Genomic DNA, 11,009 nt, shown 5'->3' on the forward strand with positions numbered 1-11,009 from the left:
ATTGGCTATGACTTTTCTGTGGTAGACAGGACTGTAAAGATGGACACTGATATAATCAACTCTAAAATATTATACATACCTGCTTAATGTTTGATTGTATCATTTACATTGTATATACCCCTAATGTTTCTTCGGGGATGGGGTTATATGGGGATGATTTGGTTATAAGTATTTTCAGAAACTGAAAAATAAAATATAAGAACTAAGAAAGAAAGGAAACTTCTCAGCATGTGACATGAGCCATTCTGGTTCTCCTTTGTCTCCCCATTTCCTGCTAAGCTCTGGAGAAGTGGAAGCATGTTTGCACATGAATCATGGCAAGTTGTGACTATAATGAGCATAGGTGCGGAAATGAGAACAGCCATTCCCAAAGCTTTCAGTTCTCTGGGCAGCAGAACTGGTGGATATCCTTGAATTCTTCTCTGAATTATAAACAATACTCTGTAAGGTTGCCCGTTTCTCATAATAGCGTAATACCAAGCACACACACAAAAATATATTCTGGCCTTCATGGTGGAGAAACCAAGAAAGCACTTTCAACCATCTGTGCAAACATCTTGAATCGAGATATCTGGACCGGAGAACGATGAAAAGAGGAAGTCTTGATGTGAAGAGGGAAAGGAACTAGAATGGAGCAGAGCGTGTAGAATATTAGGAACCCTGGGCAAACATTTCATCTGTGTGGAGGAAGGAGAAAATCTCTATTGCTGGTAGCAGCTGGGACAAACAAGACAAGGGTGTAAAGCAAATTCATGGAGGATTAGACAAATTCATGGAGAGCAAGACTATCAATGGCTATTAGCCATTCTACGTCTGCTGTTCTTTTGGAGGCGGTATATCTCTTAATATCAGTTGCTGAGGTGAACAAGTGGGAAGAGTGCTGCTGTCTTGCAGAGATCCTTATGGGTTTCCCATAGCATCTGGTTTATTACTAAGAGAAAAGGAGTCTGGATTCCACAGGCCCTTGGCCTGATCCAGCAGGCACTTCTTACGTTAGCACTGCCTACACTTACAGAACAAACCTGTCTAACCAGGAATACATCCCAGTGATTTCAATGGGATATATTCCCAAGTTTTATAGGAGAGTTAAATGGGTAACACCTTAAAGCCCTGAGTGGCTTGGGGCTCAAGTTTTTGCAGGGCAACTTTCTCTAATCCCAGTCAACTAAGCCTTTAATATCTGCTGAGGAGCGTCTTCTAATCCCACCTATGGTATGGCTCTGTGGTAGCTCCTCAGCCTCCCCATAGTGTTGTTGTTGTTGTTGTTGTTGCTGCTGCTGCTGCTGCTGCTGTTGTATTTATTTATTTATTTATACATACATGCATATATACGTACGTACGTACCCTGCCCATCTGACTGGGTTTCCCCAGCCACTCTGGGCGACTTCCAACAAAATATTAAAAACATGATAAAACATCAAACATTAAAAACTTCCCTAAACACGGCTGCCTTCAGATGTCTTCTAAAAGTCAGATAGTTGTTTATTTCCTTAACATCTGGTGGGAGGGCGTTCCACAGGGCAGGTGGCACTACCAAGAAGGCCCTCTGCCTGGTTCCCTGTAACCTCACTTCTCGCAGTGAGGAAACCGCTAGAAGGCCCTTGGCGCTGGACCTCAGTGTCCAGGCTGAACGATGGGGGTAGAGGTGCTCCTGTTTTCCCCCCACCCCCTGAGATTTTTAAGTTGCACCTAAGTGCACTTGTTTGTCCAAGCCGTTAGGAAAGGGTGACTGTTGCTAATCCCTACTTGCAAGGAGTTATTGTCATTTTGCCATGTGTTTTTAATGTTTTGTAAGATTGGATGGTATGCCAACTACCCTGAGCTCCTTCGAAGGAAGGGCAGGGTAAAAATAGAACAAAATAATTAATTAATACTTGGTAGGACTAATGACTCATAAGCAGTTCTGTTTTTACCTTTGCTCCTTCTTCTTAATGTAGGGTCCACTCTTGACGAAAACACAGGAATGGATCTGCATAGCTGCTTCTCACCCGCAAACCCAGAGACCATGTGAGAGGGACCATCCCACACCATTTGCTGGTATGTGAAATAATTGCCTCATCATCAGATCCCACACAATCCAGAGCAATATGAGAAGTGGCTAGGCTTCTGTAACTCCCATGGCACTGGGGTAATGTAGGAAGAGGACTCAAGAGTTCTAGGAAAGTAGAAGTTGTAGTTCCTGCCAGGTGACAGCAAAGCATACCAGATTATGATTAAAATATGAGGAAATGGGACCCAAGCCCTTAAAAGGTATCAGACGGTCAGCTTCCTCAAGATGAACCAGCTCCCAGCTATTTATTTAGAAAAAAACATATATGAGCAATCTTTAGTCCATAACCTTAAAAACAAAATCATAAGGTTATTCCCAAGGGTCACCACACTCTCATTCGAACCCATTATGTCATTGGTCTTTGTAGCACTCTTCAATTCCAGGGAAACTTTGGGGGAAAGTAATTGCTAATATGCTTGTGGATTGCCCCTTAAGTTATGTTGATGTCATGTTAGTACAAGTTGCCCATGCGTGTGGCAGCACCATAAGACTGCTCAGCCCATTACGCTAAAATCCTGCCTGCCCCACCACAACTGAACATGAACTAGAGCAGGCATAGGCAACCTTGGCTCTCCAGATGTTTTGGAACTACAACTCCCATGATCCCTAGCTAAAAGGGCCAGTGGTCAGGGATCATGGGAGTTGTAGTTCCAAAACATCTGAGGTAACTGCGCCCCTGAAGGACCAGGTGCGCAGCCTGGGAGTCATTTTGTTTTTGTTTTTTAAACATAATTTTTATTGTTTTTACAAATGACAAAGAATGGTACATACATGAACACCTTTTCCACCTTCTTCCCACCCCCCCCCATGGGTCCTCCCCTGCCACAGAAGTATCCCACGCAGGTGAACAGTCAGAAGTGGTCCATTTTATGATTGGATTTCTGTCCTCCTCCCCCTCCCCTGCCCCCGAAGCCCCCCCCTGCCACCAGGAAGCTCCAGCAAACCAGGGCAGTACGCAGGAGGTCATCCATCCAACCATCTATTGTCATACCAAAAAAAAAAGAGAATACAAAAAGAGAAAAAGAGAAAAAAGAGGAGAAAAAAATGACAAAAAAGAAAAAAGATAAAAAAATTAATCATAATTGTTAAATTCATAATTGTTAAACCATATTTTGTGGGCTTCCCCACCCTCCCCCCTTCCCCGGTTTTCCTCCCTTATTTATCATCTTCAACAGTTTCATAGTTTCATATTTTATAACATACACCTTTATAGCTTATACCACTTTTAAACTAACTATTATCATTTTCACCTAATGTCCAATCACTGAAAAATCAAACTCCCATTTTTTCTTCCCGTGCCTAATTTTTATCCCCTCTATAGGCCTCCATATTTTCACCTTTTTCCAGAATCAATTCACTTTTTAAACCTATAACTATTCCCAATCTAACCTTACACCCCCGAGTACCGGCTCCACCCCACCAATCCCGCAAGTTCCATAGTCAGCAGTCCAGTTATAATCCTATTAACCATCCTTACAATCACAACTTCACTTTCTCTTCACCCCACCCCCTGTTTACAGTATTTTGCCATCCAGGCCTCCATATCAGACCCCTGAGCTTCTTCTCTTCTCTGCTTAATTTTTCCTTCTTCCCTGTGGTCCTTCTGGAGTTCCAGTAAATCCAATCGTGCCCCCCTCGAAGGGGAGGCACTCCATCCGACTTTTTGTAGAATAAAAACATCATTTTTTTCCTGGTGGGCTTCATTTTGTGATATATTATCACAGTCCTCATCCTCCTCTTTTCCTTCCAAGTCACAGTCTCCATCATTGTCATTCTCTCTCTCATCTTCTTCAGTTTCAATAGCTTCATCCTCTATGAAATCATATTCTGCCATCACCATCCGGAATTGTTGCTGTAACTCTCGCTGTTGTGTCTCCTCTTGACATAGTTCTATTCTTACTTCCCACATTAAGGTCAAAACAGTCCGCTGAAACTCAGGCGAGTACCTTTTTGTTGACATAGTTCAATCCTGTCAAGGTCAAAACTTATCACATGGGGTGGAATATGATCGCAGTTTATCCTCTCAACTCCATTTTAACAAGCTGGCTGCATTCTTCAAGTCTTTTTTTAAAAATAAAGTTCGAACTCACATTTTAAAAGCATATAGACCAAAAAGGAGTTTCCAAAAAGTCCAGAAATAAAGATAGAAATAAAATTTGACTATAAATCCTGATCAGCTCACTGGGTTGTCTGGGCTGCCGGCTCCCGAGGAAAAGAAAGGTCTTTCTTAGTCTTAACCTCTTTCTGCAGGGCATTCACAACCACAGTCTCTCTCCCCTTTTACCCTGCATTTAGGGGAGATTCTCTTTGATGCCTTTGAGGGGTCCTTTTAAGTTAAGATCTTCTGTTTACGGCTTCGGGTTTCTGTTTACTGTCTCTTATGTTACCGTGGGGGGGTGGCTTCCTCTTTTCCCCCTCTCTCCCAGGTCCAAATTATTGCCTTAATTTAAATTCCAAACAATCCAAATTACTCACAGTCTATTCATTTGCTGAATATTCTTGGAAGAATTGGCCGCCTCCACTTCCCAGACACGCAGCTTCGCGCTCTCAGAGCAGCAGTGTCAGCCTGTCCGCCGCGGTTCACCTCCTCGCTCTCGGGGGCTTAAACAAAGCCGATCCGGGGAGGAGAGAGCCCGCTTTTGGCGCCGCCAGGCAAAATCCGTCCCCAAAAAGCTCGATTTGGGGCTTTTAAGGAGGTTTCGCTTCGCTGGAGCGATTCCCTCCACCTCTGAAGCGCCGAGGTCCGCTCCGCTGAGCGGACCCCCGTCTGAGCAAGATGGCGCGGTCAACCGGAAGCCCGCCTGGGAGTCATTTTGGACTCACAGCTGTCCATGGAGGCACAGGTTGATTCTGTGTCCAGGGTGCTGTCTACCAGCTCCATCTGGTACGCAGGCTGAGACCCTACCTGCCCGCAGACTGTCTTGCCAGAGTGGTGCATGCTCTGGTTATCTCCCACTTGGACTACAGCAATGCGCTCTACGTGGGGCTACCTTTGAAGGTGACGCGGAAACTGCAATTAATCCAGAATGCGGCAGCTAGACTAGTGACTGGGAGTTGCCGCCGGGACCACATAACACCGGTCCTGAGAGATCTACACTGGCTCCCAGTACGTTTCCGAGCACAATTCAAAGTGTTGGTACTGACCTTTAAAGCCCTAAACGGCCTCGGTCCTGTATACCTGAAGGAACATCTCCACCTCCACCATTCAGCCCGGACACTGAGATCTAGCACCGAGGGCCTTCTGTCGGTTCCCTCATTGCGAGAAATGAGGTTACAGGGAACCAGACAGAGGGCCTTCTCGGTAGTGTCACCCGCCTGTGGAACGCCCTCCCAGCAGATGTCAAGGCATAAGTAACTACAGTGGTACCTCTACTTACGAATAACTCTACTTACAATGTTTCTACTTACTAACGGAGCTCCGTCCGCCATCTTGGATGCGGTTTAGATAGGATTTTTTCTACTTATGAATTTTTAGATAGGGTTGCTTCGACTTACGATTTTTTTCTCCCAATGCATTCCTATGGGATTAGACTTACAATTTTTTTCGACTTACAAATGTGCATTCGGAACGCATTAAATTCGTAAGTAGAGGTACCACTGTATTCTACTTTCAGAAGACAGCTGAAGGCGGTCCTGTTTAGGGAAGTTTTTAATGTTTGATGCTGTACTGTTTTTAATATTTGGTTGGAAGCCGCCCAGAGTAGCTGGGGAAACCCAGCCAGATGGGCGGGGTATAAATAATAAATTATTATTATTATTATTATTATTATTATTATTATTATTATTATTATCTGGAGAGCCAAGGTTGCCTATGCTAGAACTGGAGGAAAGGTCTAGATCCTCGCAAGGAATATACTGTAATGCAAACAGCTAGTTAGGAAGAACTCTTTCAAACATGAGTGTCTTTCAGCTGGTTTGAACCCGAACCGCATCTTCTTTAATGCAATACTGTTGTTGTTGTTGTTGTTGTTGTTGTTGTTGTTGTTGTTGTTGTTGTTGTTTCAACTTATAAACCGCCCTATACCCAGAAGTCTCAGGGCGGTTCACAACAAGACCACAACATATAAAATCCAATGCCCACCATCCATGTTACTTTTGATATTGCTATTCTTTCAACAATTTATATACCGCTCAACACTGTAGTTTCTAATAGGAGTCAGCTCTTGATATGTGCAAAAAGGAAGGCTATTTCTAAGGCTCAGATACTACAGTAGCTGTTTCAGCTTAAACATTTTAGGGCAGATAAGAGGGCTCTTGAGTGTCTCTTAAACGTCTCTTAAAAGCAATGTAGGAAGCACCCCTTTCATGAGTGATTCTGAGACTATTCCTGGGCACATTAGGGGGACCTGGGCACCTTAATTAATTGACTAACAGCTCTCCTTCAAATTGTATGCCTCCGTTGAGAGTGGGAAATTCTGCCCACCTGCACTGGGCGTGACTCAAGCTCTTAAGTCATTTTTTATATAAAGGAGCAGCAGAATTCTTAATCTTCAGAGGTGGGCTGCCTGCTGTGTCTCTACATGAATCTCTGTACTGGGTTTCCCACCTTTCAGTGAAGAGTCACACCTAGAGGAGATCCATAGCAGGGCACTGTTCCTGCTGTCTCACCAATGGGGACAGGGAATAGAGTCTTCTCCCACTGTTAGGAGAGCTGGCTCCAGGGAAAAATAAGCAAGCGATGGCCCGGAGTCGAACCTCCTCAGTGAGAGGGGGGAGGGTGGGTCCGGGCGAAGGACATGAACAGAAGGGTTGCTGGGAAGGGCGACAGAAGGGTTGCTGGGAAGAAGAGAGGGGGTTGGAGTGGGTGAGAGACGGAATGTAACAGCCAGGGGTCCTAGCAGCTTGGAGTGGCTTGGACGGTAGCAGCAAGGCTTGTTACAAAGTAACAGCCAGCTGCTAACAGCCAGATGTAGCAGCAAAGGGTATAGCACCGAGGCTTATTACAAGTGGTGGGCTCTCGTGAAGGAAGACAGACAACTGATAGAATCAACCAACCGTGGGACGAGAGCCCCGAGTTCTCTCGTGACCACATATTTATTAGGTATAGTAAATGCATATGCAATAGCCATAAACCAATCATTACAATACACCTATATAGCAATAGCCAATAATATCAGCAGAACACTCTTATGCCCATATATGCTCAGACCCTATTGTTCTCCATAGTATGCATGTTTCCCATGGGAAGTTTGAGCTCCTGGGGAATGAATAATTAAAGATGGATGAAGTCGTTCCCAGGACTGGCATGACCTCAGGAATGGATAACTTGTGATGTATGTGAGATGTTCCTCATGGCTGGCTTGGCTTCCTAGGACCATCTATCTTGTGGTATGGGGAGAAGTACAGACTCTACATCCGGCTCGTTATGCCTAGCCGATCTTGCCATGGTGCCTGCATACCACTTGGAGAGTGGAGCGCAGAAGCACCATTTCATGGCTTTAGGATGTGGCTGCATTATTCCCACATGTCCACTGTTTTTGTTTTTTCAAGGCTAAGAGATCTGGTCTGAGAGGTACCTTCCCATGGATTGAGAGCCAGAAGGTCCTCCACTGGGGAGGGAGGTGGAGCAATGGGGGTAATGTGTTGCTGGGCAAGGAGAAGCATAACTTGGGCAGCTGCTTTGCGTTCTGCAATTACTGACAGGCCATTGGTAATGGTTCTCATTAGAATAGGTAACACACAGGGAAGCAAAATACATCCAATGGCTATAAAACCAATGAGGGCCACAATGGCCTGTAACCCTGGGAGCTTTGGGAACCAGGATCCAAAAACATCATGCAAACTAAACCCTTTCCAAACTTGGTCTGGGTTGTGTGTCAATTGGCAAAGCTCTGTAGTGAGTGTCTGTACCACCTTACCAACCGGATTGATTTGGAGACAACAGTTGGTAAGATTGAATTTTCCAGAGGATGGAGGCAGAGGAATTTAGGAAGGGGAGAAGGGACACATTGTAATGGGGAGGGGCACTCAAATTACCGGGGGAGGTCCATGAGGTATAAGTATTGTCCCATAGGCCCAAACAAATGAGGTCACCAACAGGAGTTGAGCCATTGCGGGTGAAGCAATTATGACCGACCAGATTTGTGGTGAGGGACCAAATCAAGTCCTGATTGGATGTGTGGGCCGTAATGTTACCCGCTATGGACATATTGTTGAAGGTTTCAGGGGAGGCTTCAAGAGCCTCCCACGGCCACTGCTCACCCATGTTGGTCCCTCCACATACAAAACAATTTTTAATGCTGAGTTCTTTTGCAATGTCCTCTGCCATTTCCAAAAACAAATTAGTAGCCTTTTGGCTAAGTTGCAATGGGTTGGAGGACAATTGTTCTAGAGAGTCATAAACGGACCAATGAAATGAGCGCTGGGAGCCTTCAAACAGTTCGGAGACCGTGACAGTGATGTATGTGATGGGGTCGGAGCCGGGGCCATCGATATCGAACCCATAGCTGGCAACTGCTGGATGGTTGCGACTGAAAGTCAGGGAGACAATATTGGCGCGGTCCCGGTAAAAGGAAGTAACATAGGGGCAGCCAGTGTAGCCACCCCCCGTATAATCACAGACACACTGCCAGCCGCTGCAGCGGGTGGAGCCAGCACAAGGGAGCCAGGCCTCGGGGGAGCCATATTGCCACTGTGAATTAGCGGCACACAGGTACTTATGGTGGAATTATGCAGACAGGTGCGATGTAGGGGGCGACAGGCGCGGGGTTGCTGAGTATGGTAGACCAGCGTTGAGGTGACTGCTCCCCCTTTCCGTGCCTTAGTGATGCACTGATGACAATCATCGGCACCTGCAGAGGAATCAAGAGGGGGGAGGGGTAGAAGGAGGAGGAGGAGAAGGGGAAGGTGGGGGATGATAGGGCCGGACGGCCCGAGCAGGAACCCAGATGACTTCATCTTGGAACTGGACGGCGGCATAACCTCTGGCGTGCGTGATGAGTTCCCCAGGACCTTTCCACGTTGGATCCGGTAGATGACGGAAGAGAACCAACGGTTTGACAGGGCGGGCTGCTGGGGAAGTAGAGAAATGACGGGTGGCCGCAGAGGTCGGTGGCGAACCCGTGAGATTCAAAAAATTCAAAGTGAACAGACACAGGTTGAGGCGATTTTGGAATTCTGGCAGGGTAGGGGCACCCTTATGGGGCTCAAGGCGATCGAGGGCCGTTTTAAGGGTGCAATTTGCACGTTGCACAACGGCCTGGCCTTGAGAATTGTATGGAATGCCAAATTTATGGATTATGTTCCATTGATGACAAAATTGTGCAAAGGCCGAGCTAGCATAAGCAGGGCCATTATTGGTAAGATTGATGGGTTGCTTTGGGAACCGCTGGATGGCAAGGAGTTGGAACCCAGTTGGTGGGGAACTCTTTTAAACTGTCAAAACTGCCTTTTAGAGGAGGAAGGTTAATTGTGTCTGAGAGTGCACCAAGAAAAGGAGGGGGGCTAAAGGAGGAGACAGGTTCTGAGCGATAATAAAGTTACCTCAGGAAGGAGGCTAGCTTTACAGTAAGGGAGTATCTAGTGAAGTGAAACCCTTATCTGAGTACACATAGGAACAGTCTTATTTATAGCTCCAAGTCTATATAGGTACCTGGCCACGTTTAGGCTGGAAGAGGACTCTCTTTTATTTTTGAAAACCCACAAGTGCTAGAGGGTTTAAAAAAAGGCTAGAGGGATAAGTGGGAGGTTTGATTTACCTCAGAAATCCCTGTTAGTGCTTTTAATAATTGAGAGGTCAGAGTTATAAGACTGAAAGTGAGAGGACTTTCGTCTCAGGAACATTGCGTAGAAGTTGGAACCGGGGATCAGAGGGAGGATGGCAACTCACCCTGCCAGGCCAATCGGCAAGAGCGGCCTGCAGGGCCTCACAATTAATCAGAGAGCAAGGCACAAAAAGGGTTTCAGGTTCGCAACCAATGAGAGCTTTTGCACGGAGGCGGCCTCTGGCGCAAAGCTGGGCAAATTGAGAGGGTTTGGGATTGATGGTAGCGCGGGGGGTATGGGGGAGGTGCAACCATTCCAGGATCCGCACTGAATCAGAGGGGGGAGATTGAATAAGGGCGGCCGTGGGCAAGGAGGGGGTATTCAAGAGCACCAGAGAGATGGAAATGTTAGAAACGGCCCAGTCCACCCACCTGGTCTGCAGGGCCTCTTCGATCAGGTGAATAACCTGCCATTGGGCCGAGGTGAGCGTGATTGGATCAGAGGGTTTAAGGCCGCCACGCAAAGCCTTGAAAAGGGGAGTTAAGGCTGATGTGGACAATCCGAGGAAAGGACGAACCCAATTAACAGAGCCCAGATACTGTTGGAGGCGAACAAGGGTGATGGTGGGTCCGAAAGAGAAGCGGGGAAAAAAGAAGGGATAGCCGCTGATGCAAGGACTTTATGTCCCAGGTAAGAAATATTGAGTGGGTGTGAGGCACATACGTGCCAGATCTTTCCAGTCTTGCGGGATGAGGAAATAGGAGTGGGCCAGGGTATTAAAAAGTCCCTGCGTATACGGGCTTGTGACGCCATACTTCGTGCAGGTGGACTTAGCTTCCTTAACAAGGTCTAGGGGTATGGCTATCCAACTGGCAGTAGCGTCTCCGGTAGCTGGATCAGTGGCATATGCGAGGGGGAACGCGGCAAGTTGGGAGAGGTCTTCAGGGGTTAGGGCGTCGCTCTGGGCACCCTGGAGAAGAGCGCGGCGGATGTGACCGATTTGCTGCGGTCCCTCAGCCCGTGTGGTACATGTAGTACCGGCCGGAGTGGCCAGGGCTGAATCCTGCACGGAGACCGGTTCCGGGGTCAGGGGCATCGGCAGTGGGACCTGTGAGGGGGCACTAGGCGTTGGGGATTGATTGGGGGTAAGGGGGACCTGCAGCGAAGCAGAGGGGGGTGGAGAAACAATATCTAAAGCAAAAGTATCAGAGGGAGAAACCACCCAGACAGAAGAATTGTACGGTGGGGGATCTAA

General features: G+C 46.9%; 1 protein-coding gene across 1 annotated transcript; it reads right to left on the reverse strand.

The window, feature by feature from the left end:
• Nucleotides 1-7,031: 7,031 nt before the first annotated feature.
• Nucleotides 7,032-10,850, reverse strand: LOC148685569 (uncharacterized). Its single transcript, XM_088669773.1, has 3 exons — nt 10,478-10,850; nt 9,879-10,081; nt 7,032-8,705 (listed from the first exon to the last, which is right to left on the reverse strand). The coding sequence occupies exons 1-3, from the start codon at nt 10,848-10,850 to the stop codon at nt 7,905-7,907; spliced, it is 1,377 nt and encodes a 458-aa protein (XP_088525899.1). The 3' UTR covers nt 7,032-7,904.
• Between the last annotated feature and the right edge of the window lie 159 nt (nt 10,851-11,009).

The sequence above is a fragment of the Zootoca vivipara genome, chromosome 5, assembly GCF_965207765.1.
Source record: "Zootoca vivipara chromosome 5, rZooViv2.hap1.1, whole genome shotgun sequence".
NCBI lineage: Eukaryota > Metazoa > Chordata > Lepidosauria > Squamata > Lacertidae > Zootoca > Zootoca vivipara.

Excerpts from the sequence above, each read along its gene's own strand:
- LOC148685569 (XM_088669773.1), bottom strand. The coding sequence starts at position 10,850 with ATGCCCCTGACCCCGGAACCGGTCTCCGTGCAGGATTCAGCCCTGGCC. Across the intron at positions 10,082-10,477 it reads AGACTGGAAAGATCTGGCAC|TGCGGATCCTGGAATGGTTG; the intron begins GTATGTGCCTCA and ends CCTCTGATTCAG. Across the intron at positions 8,706-9,878 it reads TTGCCGATTGGCCTGGCAGG|TACCTGTGTGCCGCTAATTC; the intron begins GTGAGTTGCCAT and ends TTCCACCATAAG.